The sequence below is a fragment of the Gekko japonicus genome, unplaced genomic scaffold, assembly GCF_001447785.1.
Source record: "Gekko japonicus isolate JY-2015 unplaced genomic scaffold, Gekko_japonicus_V1.1 scaffold2543, whole genome shotgun sequence".
Classification (NCBI taxonomy): domain Eukaryota; kingdom Metazoa; phylum Chordata; class Lepidosauria; order Squamata; family Gekkonidae; genus Gekko; species Gekko japonicus.
This window is the reverse complement of record NW_015171578.1, coordinates 6,575-25,043: the sequence shown is the minus strand read 5'-3', so window position 1 is coordinate 25,043 and position 18,469 is coordinate 6,575. Positions and strand designations below refer to the sequence as shown.

Below are 18,469 nucleotides of genomic sequence, written 5' to 3'. Positions count from 1 at the left end.
AACAAGACTTTGCAGGGCCGAACTTCTCTACTGCATACCTCCTAGGACTCCCTTGGTTTGGCAGATTTAGCTTCTTACCCGTAGCTCATCACTCCCTCTTTTCCAGTTCCCTTTTCCTGTTCTCCCATCAGTCATGTCTGTGTCTGTCCAGCCATTTGAACACCTCGTGCATGTCTTTTTGTTTGTTTGCTTGTTTTTGCATTGTGTGTGTGTGTGCGCCTGTGCCTGGAAGTCATGGCGACCTCTGGCGACTCCTACTGGGGCACGGAGGACATTCAGAGAAGTGGCTTGATAGCCTCCCTCTGGCCTCCTGGCCCTGGTATTCTCTGGAGGTCTCCCATCCAAATACTTGCCAGGGTCAGCCCCGCTTAGCTTCTGAGATCTGACAAGATTGGGTTTGCCTGGGATATACAGGTCAGGGCATGAATGTCTTTTTTAAAAAAGCCAAAGTTTGAAAGAAGTTCCAGCCGAACGTCTTGCTAAGGAGAGAACAAAGCAGCTGTCAAAGGGCACCATAACAGCAAAGATTTAACCATTCTTTCTGAGTGCTGAAAAGCCTCCACAGCAGTTTGATGCTGGGGGCCAAAGTACAGAATACAATTTATAACGAGTCAGGTCTGGACCCAACCTGCTTTTTCCACAGCTGCACAACAGCAGAAGGGAATGGCTTTTTAAAAACTGGTAGGGGCCTGATTTGGCTTTGAGCCACAGCATCAGGTAGGGAAGGGCACCTGCCTCCCCCCCCCCGCTGTTTTTCCTAGCTGAAACGGTCCCCACTGAAACTCCCATTTCAAAGCTGCATATGCAGTATTTACACCTACTGTTACAAAAAGACAATAAATTAAATGGTAGATCTATGAAGAGTGCCATGCAGGCTTCTTTGGCCCAGTGTTTGTCCTACCATTTTGTTGTGTCTGACTACACCCGTCTCCCTAGACTCATAGGAAGCAAATAGGGGGAGAGGGGTGTTCAGGAAAGGATCTCTCTCGGCAGATCAGGGGGCATCCTTTTGTGGAAAGAACGTCAGACTGCTGTGGCTAGGTCTCCTTCCACACACGTTCTCTGCCTTGGCAACCAAACTGGAACCCTCTGAAGCGTTCACATTTTACTTGTGATTGTCCTTTTCTCATGCCTTGCTGTGATCTTTCCCAAATCTGTTTTGCTACAGTCTTTCCAAAAAGATTGCAGTCAAAGTGGGTTTGCACTCCTTGTGGGTGGGAAGCTGGTGGATATTCAAACCTGCCCATGTTGGCACCATATTGTAGCTGTCATTCCTTTGCAGCCATCATTGCCTCCAAAGCCACCGGGGGGGCTTTTTGTTGCCTTTTTCCCCTGACATTGGTACATGCTCTATTCCTATAATGTTATAATAGTACAGCAACTAGCAACTTTTGTTTTTTAAGTGGCAGAATTCCTTCTGGTGGTGGGGAATGGCAGCCACAAGGGGTGATTGAGGAAAAGGCAGCATAAAGTCCCATATGGATTCTCCAGTTTATCAATTCAGTGTGCACAGGGTTGTTGTTTTTTAACATGTGTGTTTATGTTTTTCTCCAAGCAGGGACTGCAGCTCAATGTTTCCATGCCCCCCTCCCCTGCTTCCTACTGCCCGTTCTTCTGGTAAATGAAACTCCAGAGTGAAAAAATACATAAGCCTGGGGATGAGACCAAATAAATGTGAGAGAACTGGTCGCATGCTGGCCTTGAGAATCTATTAACAAGTTCACCGAAGCTCCTAAGCAATTAACAACTGGAGAAATCTGGTCTTGTTCAAGACAAGCATCTATTTTTAATTTCTTCAAATATAGCCCCGAAGGCCTCGGCCTCTGGAGCCTCCTGCTTCTTGCTGTCCTAAATGCATTTTTTTTTGGGGGGAACGCACACAGGATTTAAGCAGGGTGGTTTTTTTTACTTCTGGCCTCCTCACCAAGGAACTGTTTGTCCTCTCCAGTCTAAAAAGGCCCCATTGTCCTTAGCAGAGAGTCTGGAAAGCAGCTCCAGGATTCCTCTTGTGCTGGAGTCCACAGTCAATACTCCCTAGGGGGGAAAGAGGGTGACAGTGTATGTATCAGGTGGTGACCAGCTAAATTCTGATTGGCCATTACAGAGCTACGTGGAAGAACAGAATCAAGACTGGTGATATACAGCCTCAAAGAATGCTGAGACAGGAGAAGGCAAGGTCAGGTGAAGTTGCATTGGGTGAGGGTAGGAAAGGAAGACCAGTGGGTCACAGAAGTACAGCAGCAGGAGAGCTGCTGCTTGATTTATTTAAAAGTCAACAGGGATTCAACTAGATCTCGAATGATGCCCATGGGAGAGGACGGCACTGGTAGGTTAGTTCTTAGAGTGAGACACCTAATCCCAAGTCTGTTCAAGACTGAGCTGTAGCAAAGTGAGTGAGGAAGAATGTTGAATAGCCCAGTAACTTTGCAAGAAAGGGTGCACAGGGAGAGGAGAAAGCAAGTGGGACAGGACCTGCAGTGTGTATGTTGTATCCTCTGCAGCACAGAAGCATGGGAAACGTAACCAAAGCAGGTTTGATGGAGAAAGCAGGATTAGAGAGATCTGCTGAAGCATTCTTCAGTAAACGTAATTTTCCCCCTCCCCTTAAATTCCAACTTTGTAATCCAAAACATGAGCCTTATCAAATTTCAGCATTTGTTTTTCCACTTGGGACAGTAAACTGTATTAAGAATTGAGACTTAATTTGGCCTGGCTAGCAGCAGCTCTGTCGCGCCAGGGGTCAGTGGCAGAGTGCATGTTTTGCATAGATGAGGTCTCCCAAGTTTTGTCCACGGTGCACCCATTTGTGTTCAAGGAATGCAAGGAGCAGAATGCAAGGAGCAGGACTGCGAGTAATCCATACCTCGAAGAGCTGCTGCTAGTCCTGGGTTAACAATATCAAAACAGCCCTGCTGGGTTAGACCAGTGGTCCATCTAGCCCAGCATCCTGTCTCACACAGAGCGACAACAGGGCATAGAGGCCGAGGCCTTCCCTTGATGTTGCCTCCTGTCCTGGCTCTGGGATACAGAGAATTCGTGCTTCTGAATGTGGAAGTTCCCTTCAGTCACCATGGCTTTTTCAGCCTTTTTCACTGCTGCATCACACGAGGTGGTCCAGTGACGGGCATTGCCAGATGCCAGCCACAATCCAGCGTCTAAATAAGCACTGTATCAAGAGTGCACAATTCAGCATATAGCAAAGTTCATTTCAGTCCCTTGAAAAATAGTCCCACAAGGCTGAAATGTACCGTCTTGAAAGACTTGCTGAAGAGCTTGTGCCCCACCTTGCTGGGTTTTGGTAGGGCTCAGCAAAGTACTTCAGCCTCAGTGGACTTCAAAAGGATTTGACTGTGTGACCAGCTACTCCGGGATTTTGTTTGGTCATCTCTGCTGCCCCCAGGGCTAGAAGCATGCTTCTCCCCCCCCTCCTTCAACTCAGGAGTCTCTTTCTGTTCAACCAGACACCTTGCTTCTAGGACACATTGCTTTTCCTTTACCCTGCTTGGTCCTCATACTGCCATTGGAACCTCTGCCTTTAGACATGACGTAGCTACCATTCTGGTTGGATGGCAACTTACAGCCAGTCTGCAGTGATATATCGATAGCTGTTCCAAAGAGCTGGAACTGGTGTGTCCGGATTGCTTCCTGCCCCATCCTATCAGAATGCTGTTGTTTTCTCCTTGGGAATTCGGCCAGAAAGCAGAGAGTTTGGTATGGTAGCTAGCACAGGCAGAGCAACCCTCGTCCCTGGGATTTGCACTCAGCAACCCACAGTGATTTGTCCTGGGCTGGTTATGTACTGACCTCCATTCCAAGAGTGTCCAACAGCAAGTCCTTTGAGGCTTTTCAGGCCATGAGGCAGAGATTGCAATAGTCTTTCATTAAAGATGATCTCCTGCCAGCTTTCATGCAATGCAGGATGACATGGGAGTATTTATCACATAAATAAGCAGTGTGTTGTCAGCCTTTTGAAAAAACACTCCAGCGCTTGCATACACCAACAAAAACCTGTGTCTTCCTGCCACTGATAACATAGGGATTTAAGTTATCAAAACTTGCTTAGAATTAATTTTTGAATGAGTGCAATAACTCCTGAAGCCCCCAGTTATTTACCTGCCCTTCTGTGACATCAGATTGGCTAAGCCAATGGAAGCAAATTGATACTCATTGGGTGCGTTCAGACGGGGCATTTGCAACGGTATAGGTGCCAGTTGGAATCTGTGTACTCACTGGCGTTCACACGGCGAACATCTGCCTTCTGTCCCTAACCATTGCAAAGAGCTTTAAACCGTTGTATTCTGCCACTAGGTCCCCAAGTGGTGGTATCCTGAGTGCAACGGTTGTAATCGCTTTACCCCCCCCCCCCCCCCCGCCACATCCCCCCCCGTCGGAGCCAGTTCCGTTTGGAAGCCCGAGGCTTCCGATTTTCACCCACCATTTTTTTTAGGTTGGCGATATGCGCTTGGGTGAAGCTTCGCCCTAGCGTTTGTTTAAAAAAAAAAGAAAATGTCCTTAGTTTAACGTTTCAGAGGAGTCTGGGACCTCAGGGAGGCCAGTTTGCTCTTTAAACTTTAAAGGTAAGTCCTCTCTTCAGGGCATGCTTTTCGGGATGGGGTGTTTTGCGCATGCGCAAAGTTCGCCATTCTGTGGATTATGCCATTCTGTGCCTATGTGCATGCGCAAACTGAGTTTAAAAAAAACTGCCGACACCCGTTGTGTGTGAACGGGCATACAGCAATGGGCTCCGCAGACAGGAGGTAAGTGTGATCGCGTTTCAGCTGGCATAAACTGCAACAGTTCCAACCGGTACAGTTTATGCCGGCTGAAACACCCCGTCTGAACGCACCCATAGTGATGTATCTCAATCAATTGTCTTTACGTTCAAAGGGTGAATTACTCAAATAAGGGCTTCCAAGATGATTCCTTAGAGCTGGGCAATCTGAAATCAATGTCACAAGCGCACCTCACCGCAGCTAGTGCTTGATCAAGCCCTAGCTTGAAAATTGTCGGCGTCTACTTTTCATAGTTGCGCAGATTCATAGTGGAAGCATGACAGAAAACAAAAGGTGGTGCTCCCAGACACCTTCATTCCTGGTTCCCAGTGTTTTGTACACTTACCTTTTCTGCTTCCAAGTGGGTTTTCACATCCCCCGGGTGGAGGGAAACACACAGGATCCCACAGATGCCATAACTCCGGGACTGACACCTGGTGAGCATATTTAAAGCAGCCTGCAGGAGAAGCACAGAGGGAAGATCCAACATTTCTGCAACTCGGAATTAAGATCTGGTGAGAAACTTGGCAAACTGTGCCTGGAGCAGGCTTGTTCAGTAGTACTGGGCACTGTCAGGGTCCAGCCCTGATCTGCAGGTATAGTGGCTGACCATTGATTTGCTAGTCCTGAATTCCATTCATAGTTACTGGACTGAATGGTTAAGCCAGGAGTCCCCAACCTTTTTGAGCCTGTGAGCACCTTTGGAATTCTGGCACCACATGGTGGGCACAGCCACAAAATGGCTGCCACAATATAGGTGCCATAGGAGATAGAGCCAGTCACAAAATGGCTGCCATAGGAGGCAGAGCCAGTCACAACAAAACAGCTGCCATAGCTTACCTTTAGTCACACAATGAAGATCCTTTTGCTGTGGTGTCAGCTGCTGCCAAAGCAATGTTTTTTTAAAAAATCTGCTCAGCCAATCTAATCTCCAATGGCCCATCATAAACCTTGCAAAAGCCCCACCTGGTCCTGCCCTCTTCCTACAAACACGGTGAGTGCCAGAAAAGGTGCTGGTAGGCATCATGGCACCCATGGGCACCACACTGGGGACCCCTGGGTAGGCAGATCAGACTCACATTGTCAGAGGGCCATGGCCTCTCCTGCCTTCTTCCTGTCACCATCTTATTATATGATCTACAGGCCAACTCCTTGTCCCAAGATACGATCCTGGACATCAGCCCTACACATATCAGCAGTGAACAGCCCCGCGACCAGTAACTCCCTAATGAGCAGTGGGAAAGTGACTCCATGTGACTCAGCTTAAAGGAGCCAACCTTCATCTCCCATAAATCCAACAGTACAATTTATTTGTAGCCCACCTTTCTTGCTGAAGCTCAACTTAGAATTATAGTATTATAAACAATACAGCTAAACAGCACAAGATTATCCACTAAACTGCAATAGAACCAGGAGTACAGAATTAGAAAACAGTGCGAACAAAAACTAAGAACAAACTGAAATTCGTCTCTGGTTCCCACTTTACAGGCAAGGCAAGTTGCTACCTGAAACTGGAAGGGGCTAATGTGCCAAATGTTCAGTGGCTGAATGGGAATTGCCTGTTGGGGTTCCCAGGTCCTGCTGCTGCGACCTACCCTGCTCCACTTCTTGATTTCTTTAGGGTTGGCTCATGGGTCAGGTAGGCAAGTCACGCAACTGCCTGAGCCAGCAAAGAGCACCCACCAGTAGGTGAGTCCAACCTGTCCTGCCCGTTTGGGAGAGATGGTGCAAATCTCTTAGTGCTAACCTATAACACTCTCTTAGTGTATTTGTTAATCTCAAAGGTGGTACAAGACTCTTTATTTTTGCAGCAGTAGAATTACACGGTTACTCTAGGTCCCAGTACCCTCTGTGCCAGGAGGTTCGGGGGTACCTTCTGCCTGGAAACACCTTCCTTCTGTCCTCATCCTACCAAGGGCAGATTATAGTTTCACTCTGGCCCTGGCTTCTGCAATAGAGGGCCATCCCAGCTCCTGTACCTTGCTACAGCGGTAGCTGATATCTTGGTGCCATTCCCACTCATCAACAGTAGCGATAGAGCCATAGCTGCTGGACATATTCACAATAGCCGCCTTGCTGCAGCACATCTCCAGGCAGATGTTCCTGAGGGCAGCTCTTTTCAGCAAAGGCAGGAATGCCTGGCAAGAGAGAGGGAAAACAGCACCCATTCTGTAAAAAGTCTGCTTTGATTCAGTCCACTCTGAAGCCAACAAATTCCCCTCACCCCCCTGCTGTTCTGGTCTTGTTCCCGATGGTAGTTACCTCTGTCCCAAGCAAGCACTGGCCCTGGTCCTCTGCGAACCCCTCCTCCCTTAGAGAGGTTTTTGGTGGCTCTCAAATGGCTGAGGCATTTTCCAAGAATGTCAGCCAGCCTGTCTGCTGTGCCCGTACCTGGCAGACTTGCATGGGCCCGATGGTGTTGGTGGCATACACAGCTGCCATGCTCTGAGCCGTCTCTGAGGCCAGAGTGGTTGCACAAGCAATGCCGGCATTGTTGATCAGCAAGTTGAGTCCACGTCCTGCAAGATACTTTTCTACTTCCTCAGCAGCTGCTCTGATACTGTGAGGATCTGTGACATCTAGGCAGAGAGAAACAGAAGGATTTAAGAAGGTCCTGTCCAAGGACAGGACTAAAAATGGTGTTGGTGGAAAAGTACCATCAAGTCACAGCCAATTTATGGCAATCCTGTAAGGTTTTCAAGGCAAGAGGCGTACAGTGATGGCGTGCCATTTTCTCCTGCCTCTGCGTGGCAGCCCTGGATTTCTTTGGTCTCCCATCCAAGTACTAACCAGGGCTGACCCTGCTTAGCTTCCGAGATCTCAGGCTTGTCTGGGCCATCCAAGTCAGGACCCAAAATAAGCACCATGATGGGCTTAGCCTACAGCAGTGCCTTGGGGGAGCCAGAGTCTGTTTCTTAATTACTGTAGCTGTCTCTTGAAATGGGCCTACAGAGTCAATAAATAAGTCTATCCAAGTAGGCAACAAGGCTGCCCTCCTCAAGGACAGGGGCAGAGCTGTGTGTGTGTGTGTGTGTGTGTGGAGTGAGAAAGAAAATAAAATGCAACTTGAGATTATGGAAGAAACAGAGAAGCAGTCAGTACTTGAGTTGCCTAAAGCACTTTAGGAGTGCAGGGTTTCTCTTGATATCTCATGTGGGGAAGTGACTGTGTTGCCTCGGGGCCTCCATATCTGTAAAGCAACTGATGCAAAATGTCACAAGTCTCAAGTACTCGGTCCTCCAAAAGGGAAACAATCAAGCTGCAATCTATCCCCGGAACTTCTCCCCGTTTAGAGAAGTGGGGAATCACATAATAGTGTGTTAAAATCTTAATTCTGCAGTAGTGGAGAGTTGTTGGTATAGAACTGGACAGAGTTATTGGATGTAGGCTGGAGACACCTGGGTTCAAATCCACACTGTGGCTTTGCCTCATCTAGCTCTCAGGGTCACTGTGAAGACAAAAATGGTGGGGGAGCTGCATGGAACCTGAGTTTTCCTTCTTTAAAATTTTGTTTGCCATCAAGTCAAGCTGGCTTCTGGTGACCCCTAGTGGGGCTTGAAGACAAGGGACTTTCAGAGGTGGTTTGCCATCGCCTGCCTCCATGTCACAACCCTGGTATTTCCTGAAGGTCTTCCATCCATCCAAATACTAGCCAGGGCCAGCCCTGCTTAGCTTCTGAGATCTGACAAGATGGGGCTTACCTGGGCTATCCAGGTCAGGGCAAACCTTTTTCTTGAAGGGAGGGTGGATTAAAATATAACAGGTGATTTCCTATTGTAAATAGTGAGGCAAGTGCTGGGTTGCCAACTATTGTGTAGTGGGTTAGCCGCATGGACGAAGGACAAAGACTGGCATAGTCCATAGCGCGCTTTATTGGTACACAACACGAACTGTCGCTAACAGCCGGCAGGCAAACTATATACACTCTTGGGGACGCACCCCTGGGCCCGTTGGTGGGTTTGAATCTCCCGCCACGGTGCCCATTGGTTTCCCAGTGGAGGGACTAGGAGCCTAGTCCCTATTGTTATCCCAGAGTCAAGCTCTGGGATATTCGCTGGCCCCTGGTGGCGGTCAGCAGACACAACATCCCTCCCCCCATAGTTCGGAACCACCCTAAGTCACATAGTCCTTTAAATAAGACGGGGACCGCCGTTCTCTCGTGGACCGTCGGGGAGCCAGTACTGGGACCTCTGGGCCCCCATCCGCTGCGTCGGGGTGTGCTGCTGGTGGGGGTCCCTCTGGGCCTTCAGCACCGGTAACCGTGGTCTATTCTGCGGCCGCCGGAGGCCCTGGGATACTGATCGGATGCTCTTCCGGGGAAGAGTCCTGCTCGGTGGAGTCCTGTGCGCCCCTCTTGAGGGCTGACCGTAGTTCCGGACCCTCCTCGCTTGGGTGTTCAGGGAGCATGCGCCGCCGGAGCTGATCAATGTGCCTCTGCAGTACCTCATACATGATGGTGCCCATTGGACGAATGATGCAGCCCGCTAGCCATGCTAGGCCCCTGCCATAGTTCCTGGCAAAGACAGGGTCCTCTGGGAAGAACCCACGAGGCGCTTACCGCTGATCGGGCATGTTCCGGGGCTCTGGAGCCTGATCTGGGTGCAGGCGGTCCAGTAGGGTTCTTGGTCTCCGGCCCATGAGGAGCTCCGCTGGGCAGCAGCCACTTACAGGATTAGGCGTGATTCGCTGCACTAAGAGGAACTGAGCGATTTGCCATTCCCAGTTTCCCTCCGACAGGCGGCTCAGCGCTTCCTTCATCGTCCGGACCATTCGTTCTGCTTGGCCATTGGTTGCGGGGTGGAAGGGCACTGACCTGATGTGCTTGATCAGGTTGCCGCTGAGGGACTGCTGGAACTCCTCCGACGTGAACGTCGTCCCATTGTCCGAGACGATGGTGTCTGGCAGGCCGTGTGTGGCGAAGATCTGTCGGAGGGCGTGGATGGTGGCCTTCGTGGATGTTGCAGAGACGGGGCTTACCTCCAGCCACTTGGTGTAGGAATCCACAGTCACCAGGAATAGCAGTCCATGGAATGGTCCGGCAAAGTCAATGTGGAGCCGGGACCACGGGGTGCGTGTGGATTCCCAGGACTGGGACGGTGCACCCGGCGGGCTGGGTCGCACAGCTTGGCAGGTAGGGCAACGTTTTACCCACGCCTCCACCTCAGCGTCGATGCCTGGCCACCAAACGTAGCTCTGGGCGAGGCCTCTCATCCGCACGATGCCTGGGTGTGCTTCGTGAAGGGCCTGTAGAACCTTTTGTCTAAGGGTGCTGGGGACCACAACCCTGTCTCCCCACAGCAGGCAGCCTTTGTGCACCAACAACTCATCTCTGCGAGCTGTGAACGCCGTGAACTCTGCCCCCTCCCCCTTCGTAGGCCACCCCCTCACCACCCAGCCCAGCACACGGGATAAGATGGGGTCCTGGGTCGAGCGGCAGGCAATGTCGGTGGCCTGGATCGGTGCGTCCAGGAGGTCCTCCACCTGGAGGACCCGGTGCACTGGGGCTGGGTCTTCCACGACATCTGGCAGGGGAAGGCGGCTAAGGTAGTCGGCGTGGCCCATGGCTTTACCTGGATGGTGCTCAATCTGGTAGTCGTAGCCCGCCAGGAAAATGGTCCACCACAAGACTCGCGGGGAGAGAACTTGCGGCGTTCTGCGATCGGGCTCGAACAGGCCAAGGAGTGGGCGGTGGTCTGTGGCGATGGTGAAGGGCTGGCTGTAAACGAAGTCATGAAATTTCTTTACCCCGGCTACAATTGCAAGTCCTTCGCGATCTATCTGGGCGTAGTTCCGCTCAGCCGCTGATAGAGTATGCGAGTAATACGCGACCGGGACCTCCCGCCCATCAGGTAGGCGATGCGCCAGCACAGCCCCGATGCCGTAGGGCGAGGCGTCGCATGCCAAAACTACCGGTAGTGACTCGTCGAAGTGGGCCAGGACCGCGTTGGAAATTAAAAGACCCTTGACGTTCCGAAACGCGGCGGCCTGCTGGGGGCCCCACACCCAAGGGGCCTGCTTGTCCAACAAGCGATGGAGGGGTTCCGCCACCGCCGCCTTGTGGGGAAGAAAGGCGTGGTAAAAGTTCAGGATCCCTAAGAACGCCTGCAGTTCTACCTTGGACTTCGGCGGCGGCACCTCCACGATGGCCTTCACTTTCTCACGGGTTGGGTGGAGACCCTCCGCGTCCACCGTGAACCCCAGAAAATCCACTGACGGCACTCCCAGCCGGCACTTCTCCAGCTTAACTTTAAGTCCGGCGTCCTGGAAATGGCTGAGCACTGCGCGGAGGTGGTCCGCGAAGTCGGCCGGCGTGGCGGCGGCGATCATCACATCATCAAAGAACGGGGTGACGCGAGGGATTCCTTTAAGAAGGGAGTCCATCAGTTGCTGAAATAGCTCCGGTGCCACGCTCACCCCGAATTGCAGCCTCTTCACCCTGAATGCCCCCCAGTGTGTCACTATTGTTTGCGCCTCAGCAGTGGCCTCATCCACCGGTAACTGCTGGTAGGCTTGGGCGAGATCCAGCTTGCCGAAGATCTTCGCCCCTCCCAAGGTGGCCAATACGTGGCTAACCACAGGGACCGGATATGTGTGGTCCTGTAGCGCCTTATTTAACGTGCATTTATAGTACACGCAAATGCGGACTTTCCCATTCGGCTTGTTAACTACGACTATCGGGGTCTCCCACACCGCGTGGGAGACCGGTTCCAGGACGCCTTGAGCTACAAGGTGGTCCAGTTTCGCATCAATCTTAGGCTTGACCAACAACGGAACCGTCCTGGCGCACTTTCTGATGGGGGCCACCTTTGGGTCGAGACGCAGGGACACCGGGGGGCCCGTATACCGGCCCAGGGAGTCGTCGAAAACTGTGGGAAACTCCTGGCAAATTCCCTTGAAGTCCTGGATGGTGCACATCTGGACTCCCTCGACTGAGATTCCTAGGGGCTCGAACCATTCCCGCCCCAGCAAGCTGACCAGATCACCTTCGACCACGATTAAGTCCAGCTTCCTCTTCATTTTCTTGTACTGCACCCGGAAACTCCCGACCCCCTTAATCGGCACCCTGTTCTGCTGAAAGTCCATGAGCGTCAACGGGGCTGGGCGCAAGTGGGGTCCCCCCTTTGGGCACAGGCGTTTGAGGGTGGCTTCCGAGATTATTGAGGCCGTGGAGCCGGAGTCTATTTCCATAAGGCATGGGGACCCCTCTATCGTTACTGTGGCTAGAATTTTGGGGGTGGGGGATTTCCCGGGGAGTTGCAGTACCTTATCTGTCGTATGCATGAGGTGGTAGAGGTCCTCAGCACCCGTGTTGTCCTCAAAGTGTGCTTCCGCCCTCGGACACGGTGGTTGGTTCCGGCTCGATGCTTTGGAGCGGCATGCCCTTGCGATGTGGCCAGTGCGCCCACAGGTCCGGCAAGCGGTGTTTGGGAACCGGCAGGTCTTCCGATCATGCGGATCCCCGCAACTGGCACACACGGGAGCGCCGGAATGCTGGCAGGCGGCGCTCGTGTTCATGGCTGGAGTGCGGTGCGGTGCTTGAGAGTGCTGCCTGGGCCCTACATAGACCCGGTGGACGTCCTGCTCCTCAGGATCCTCCGGTTCGACCTGCATGGCCGCAGCTGAGGCAATGTGTGATCGTTCCCAGGCGATGGCAGTGGAGAGGGCTGAGGTGAGGGTGACGGCCTCCTTTTCCATGATCCGCCGTTGGAGCTTCTCCTCGCGCAGGCCCACGACGAAGCGGTCTCAAAGGGCCTCATCCAAATGTGCCACGAACTTGCAGTCAGTGGCGAGATGGCGCAGCTCCGCCAGGACCTCTGCGGCTGTCTCCTTGGCCAGCTGGTTGCGATTGTAGAACGCTACCCGGCAGGTCAGTTCCGACGGCTTCGGCGCGTAGTGGTTCTGCACCATCGTAATGATCTGTTCGAAGGTGCAGGCATCGAGGTCCGTCGGAGATAGCAAGCGTTCGACCAGGGACACGATGGCAGGAGGCCAGGAGGAAACCTCGCTTTTTATTCTCGTCCGTGACTTTGTAGAACGCCAGAGCAGACTTGACGCCTCTGACCCACACGGTCCAGTCTTGCGGACGGGCTGTGTCGAAGGGTGGCAGCAGGCCGAGCCCTGAGACGGTCGCCATTGTGCACGTCGGAGTTGGTGGAGGAGAAGCAGCCTCTCCGGCTATATCGCTCATCGGTCAGCTGCAGAGCGCATTCTCTCGTTCCTCCTCGATGGCCCGGGTTACTTGTGGCTGAATCCCATCCTCGTCGCCATTATTGTGTAGTGGGTTAGCCGCATGGACGAAGGACAAAGACTGGCATAGTGCATAGCACGCTTTATTGGTACACAACACGAACTGCCTCTAACGGCCGGCAGGCAAACTATATACACTCTTGGGGACACACCCCTGGGCCCCGTTGGTGGGTTTGAATCTCTCGCCACGGTGCCCATTGGTTCCCCAGTGGAGCTCTGGGATATTCGCTGGCCCCTGGTGGTGGTCAGCAGACACAACACCAACGGTAGGCTGAGAAATACTTGGAGATTTCGGGGTTGAGCCTGGGGAGAATGGGATTTGGGGAAGGATCTCAGCAGGGCATAATGCCATAGAGTCTACCCTCCAAAGCAGCCATTTTCTCCAGGACAGTCTGGAGATCAGTTTAATCCTAGAAAATCGCACCTTTAGCTTGACACTCCCAGTCAAGAGTGGTGGGGGGGGGGTGAGCAGAACTGCTCATATAAAATACTTACCCAGCTGCAGTACAACCAGACGTGAGATGTTTGAACATCTGGTAGCCATTTCCTTTAACACCTAAAGATACAAACACTCAGTTTGAAAAGGTAGTATTATGGTCTCTAATAAAATGGTTGTTAAAAAAAAAAAAGCAACGGAACACCAAGGTTCTGGGCTTGCCAGTGGAGTGGAAAGCATTGACTTTCTCTGTCTGTACATTGGCAGGTGGCCTGTGAGCTTGGCACCAGGAACCAGTATAACACTGTCTGTGTCACTGTCCTCCTGGTACTTGAATTGCATGTTGAAATTGAAGTTTTGTTTATTATGGTCGAAGACCAGCAGAATCAGATATGCAAAATCAAACAAAAATGACATACCAACAAGACAGGTCTGAAACTTCTAAATGTGTGTGTACACACATACACAATGGATAATACAATAAAAATGCAAAACCAGAAAATATGGCGCACTAAATCAGCAGTGTACCTCAGTAGACTCTGGCAGCTGCACACTGTGCCTGAGGTTCCAGGCTCAAGGACAGCTAGAAGAAAAGAGGTATACTATCCCTCTGATCTTCCTGGAATTTTATGGTGGATCAGCTGAATAAAAGCATATCTGAGGTCATCGTAAAATGGGCAACACAAAAATGCAAGTCCAACCTTTTCAACTTCCTCAGTAGCACAGGGGCATAAATGCTTGTGAAACAGAATATTAAGGTACTTCCTTTCTAATAAGGCAGATGGGAGAGGATTAAAACAGGCCAAAGCTAGCCAAATAATTTGACAGCTCCAGTTTCTTGTTCCTAAGGTGACAGTATTTTGCAGTGGACTTAAGTGGTGGTGGAGTTTGATATCCCAGATTCTTTGCTTAATTTCTGATTTAGCTTTTGAGTAGCCCAAGGTTATTAAATTGCTGGGAGATGTCCAATGGACGGTAATTTCTCTGAGAGGGACCGTTTCCATTTTGACTGAAAGGTGACTATTAACGTCAGAGGTGCAGACCTATAGGAGGGAAAAAAAGCTTTAACCAGTAATCAGTCCTGTGAATCCAGTCATAAACTTCTAGAGAGATTCAACCTGCATCTAGACACAAAACTGTGTTAGGAACACAGCGAGAGACTGCTAGTCTGGCTATCAGGAATTTAGTCAGGATGACTTCAAGAGCACTGTAATTAGCATACGTGCGTAGCTGAGAGCCATACAACAACTGAGGAATAACTTTGGCCACAAAGATACATATAGCTGAGAGAACATACTGTCTGTCTCTATTATTTAAAAAAATTCTCTATTATTTTAAAAAAGTTGGGATTAAAAAGAGGCAAAAAGAAAACAAAAGCTCACAATCCATCCATCCCCAAACACACACCATAACCCATCAGGCTGCCCCCCCCCAAAAAAAACCCCAGGAAAACTTAAAATAATAGTTAAAAAAAATTAAAACAAAGTCCAACCAAAGCAGATCTTCATGCAGACAGGCAGAAGTGATCCACATTCCAGAATCTGAGGCACACAGAGCAGACCAGAGCACCCAAAAGCACACCAGCCACTCCAAAAAATCTTGCACTGTAATGGAGTCAAGCCACAGCCCAGGTCTGTTTTTATCCTCTTTGCTCATGGTCAGAAAAAATTTGAAAAAAGCTATTGTGAGAGAATGACCATGATTGGGCAGACAAAACTCCCCTTAAGGTTTAATTTATTTGGCCTGTGAGAGCTGCCTCCTTTACTCCTCTCTCCTGTTGCCCAGGAAACCTACAAGCACCCCCACACACACACACACACATACAAAACCATGTTGGTGCTTAAACAACCAGCCCTGGATATTCTGGGTATGGATACCAATATTGTTGAGATTCTCATGTATCTATCCAGATCCCAAATGCATTAAAAAAATACCAATAAATTTTTTTTTGGGGGGGGGATATATATTTGATGCGGATATATCCAAGCATACATCCTCTAAACCCTAATCTATATATCTAATAGCCAAGTTGCCCCCTCCATGCGGATATCTAAATCCGCACATCGGGGGCACTTGGGGGGGGTACCAGTGCAGGGGGGGCAGGGGCGAAGGATTGGCTGGCCTGGCGGCTGGGAGCCACATGGGCCTCCCCATCGGTGCCGGGGGGGTTGGGGGGGAGGATTGTTGAGCTTGGGCCTCGCCATCGATGCGGAGGAGCAGGGGAGAAGGCTCACCTGCAGCTGCTTCTCCTCCACGTGGAGCTCCTTCTCCTCCCCCGCGAGTATCGCAGGTCTCCGCTTCTTGTCCTTACTAGTTCTCCAAAAAGGCCTTGTTCTCTATTCAAGTTTAAGTCTCTATGACCTGTGGGTATTTCTGTGATGTATTTTGAGTGAGAGTAATGACACCATCACAAAATGGCTGTTATGCCATGTAGGTTGCCAGGTCTGGGTTGGAAAATACCTGGAGACTTTGGGGGTCAATCCAGGAGAGTGTGGGGTTTGGAGAGGGGAGGGGCCTCAGCACGGCACTATTCCATAGAGTCCACCCTTCAAAGCAGCCATTTTCTCCAGGGGAGTGGATCTCTGTCAGCTGGAGATCAGTTGTGAAAGTGGGAGATCCCCAGGCCCCACCTGGAGGCTTGCAACCCTAATACCATTTAGGGTAATCACAAAAAAGATGGCTGTATGGGGATAATTACAAATTAGCAGATATCAAGCCAAGCTATTTCCTGAAAGGAGTTCCCTGTAGACCCTAAGGAGACGTTTCCTGCTTCAGTGAAGTGGAGGAAAACTAGAATCAGCATTTCAGCAATTCTCATGGTTCCCATGAGCGCTGCATTGGTGAATCACTGCTGTACTATTTAAGACAGAGGCTGGACCAGTGTTCCCTCGAAGCTGTGGAGTCCTGTAAGCAACAATTCTATTTCTGTGAGCTACCGGCATTAAAGTCGTGAGCAAGCGATTCGGCTGCTGCATAAATTAGTTTGCTCTGGAGCCCTCCTTCCTGAGCTAAGGCAAAAATGTGTGAACTAGCTCACACTAACTCAGCTTAGAGGGAACACTGGGCTGGACACAATTTTCTTTTCTATTTATCAAGTTTTGGGCACAGGAGAATTTTCTTGCCCAACACTTTCAGCCTATACAAGTACCTGTGTCTGTCAGCACATTTTTGTTCAGCCTAAACCCAAGAAGTTTCCTTCTGTGAGTTACTATTAAAGAGAGGAAAAGGGAGGCAACCTGGTCAAACTAGACTGAATTCATTATTCTTGGGCCTATGCTGTATTCTGTTTTGTTTTTAGGTATCCAGGATGGACTTCCCATAGTCTTGCCTCTGGAGAGGAAATTTATACTGCTGTGGTGGGTTCTGATCAGAGTTATAGCACAGGGTTGCCAGCAGTGCTCCCTCTAAGCTGCGGACTCTTGTGAGCAAAAATTCTTAGTTTGTGAGCTACTGGCATTAAAGTTGTGAGCGAGCAATTTGGCTCCTGCGCGAAGACAAAAAGGTGTGAGCCAGAGGCTAGAAAACTGTGAGCTAGCTCACACTAACTCACCTTAGAGAGAACACTGGTTGCCAGTCCTGGGTTGGGAGATTTCTGGAGATTTGAAGATGGAACCTGGGGAGGACAGGGCTTGGAGACGGCAGATAAGGCAGCTACTTTCATCAGAGGAACTGATCTCTGTAGTCTAGAGATCAGTTGTAATCCCAGGAGATTTCCAGATTACAGAGATCAGTTCACCCAGACAAAATTGATGCTTTGGAGAGTGCCCTGTATAGCATTGTACCCCACTGAGGTCCCTGTCCCCCACCCCCAGTCTCCTTCCCCAGATCTCCAGGAGTTTCCCAACCTGGATCTGACAACCGTACTACCTGATCCCATGCCAGGGGCCAGCAGGACCTGGCAGCACTAGAAGCAAGCCAAACCACAGCAGCAGTCCCATGGAGTGACAGCTGAACCAGTGCTGTCAACCCAGTAAGGCCCAGTCACTGCACCCTGCTCCTGGACTGTTTCAACTTTCCAGTCTGTCCCAGGAGAGATGTGGACTGGTCCACAAACCTAGGAGAACCTTCAACTGTTTTAGCCTGTGTCTCCTCACCTGTCCTTCGGGGCCCTCAGGATGCCTGCAGGTTGCGAAGAGGAGCTGAGGAGGATGCGGCAGCTCCACAAACCGCTGCACCAGACCCAAGCCAATCCCTCGATCACTTCCAGTCACCAGCACACTCTCAATCTTGAAACCTTCCATGGTCTTTGTGCAAGCTCTTGCTCTTGTGTCTCAGTGAGGATGAAGTTATCTGGGCCACTGGAGGCTTGGCCAGACTTTAATGAACATCAGTCAGTGATGCAAGTATGCATAATCAAAGGACAAACTAGTTGAGTCTGTCTCAGCTGGAGTGCAAAGAAAAGGAAAAAAAGCTTTCGTTCCCAAGAACAAACCCATTTAAAATTATGCTTCATGGTAAACTCCCTAGAAAAGGTTGCTTGTGAATAAGGATGACTCTAATATGCCCTGTTGTTAGCTTGAGGCATTTGTAAAGTGTCTGTGATTCATGTCATCTTTACTGGGAAGTCTCCTGCTGATTAGAAATGGGACTCATTTTTCTCCCTCTCATCACAGTGTCTATATCTTGTGTGCCTGATTCTTTGTACACCAAACTCCAGGTCAGAGCACTTTGAGAAACTACCAAAGTGTGCCTGCCCAAAGAATGCGTTCTGAAGGAGGTTGCTGTTGACACATGTCATTTCCTTGTTTTGGCAATGTTTTTAAGAAGACAGTGGAGGTGATCACATCACGCGTCCCTGAAACTGGCAATCCCTCATGAAGCAGCATGGGCATATGGAGCGTGATGAATTCATTGCCTTTTAAGAAAAGCTGCTGGGGAGATGCGTATATGCCTCAGGATGTATGATTTGGCCTGATCCACCTTCATGAACAGTCAGGAGTGGGCTGCTTAATTAGTTAGACCTGAACAATTAGGAGCAGCTCAGCCCTCACAGGAGACTGCTCGGAGATATTTT

General features: G+C 50.4%; 1 protein-coding gene across 1 annotated transcript; it reads right to left on the bottom strand.

Annotated features, from left to right (window-relative positions):
• Positions 1-1,872: 1,872 nt before the first annotated feature.
• On the bottom strand, positions 1,873-17,740 carry LOC107117658 (C-factor-like). Its single transcript, XM_015419815.1, has 6 exons — positions 17,550-17,740; positions 13,515-13,575; positions 7,164-7,351; positions 6,752-6,910; positions 5,119-5,229; positions 1,873-2,034 (listed from the first exon to the last, which is right to left on the bottom strand). The coding sequence occupies exons 1-6, from the start codon at positions 17,694-17,696 to the stop codon at positions 1,921-1,923; spliced, it is 780 nt and encodes a 259-aa protein (XP_015275301.1). The 5' UTR covers positions 17,697-17,740; the 3' UTR covers positions 1,873-1,920.
• Positions 17,741-18,469: the final 729 nt, after the last annotated feature.

What these genes read in the sequence shown, in the direction of transcription:
- LOC107117658 (XM_015419815.1), bottom strand. Translation starts at nt 17,696, where the DNA reads ATGGAAGGTTTCAAGATTGAGAGTGTGCTGGTGACTGGAAGTGATCGA. An exon ending in TCAGCTACCGCTGTAGCAAG is followed by an intron (nt 5,230 to 6,751) that starts GTACAGGAGCTG and finishes CTTCTCCTGCAG; the next exon opens with GCTGCTTTAAATATGCTCAC. An exon ending in CCCACTTGGAAGCAGAAAAG is followed by an intron (nt 2,035 to 5,118) that starts GTAAGTGTACAA and finishes TTTCCCCCCTAG; the next exon opens with GGAGTATTGACTGTGGACTC.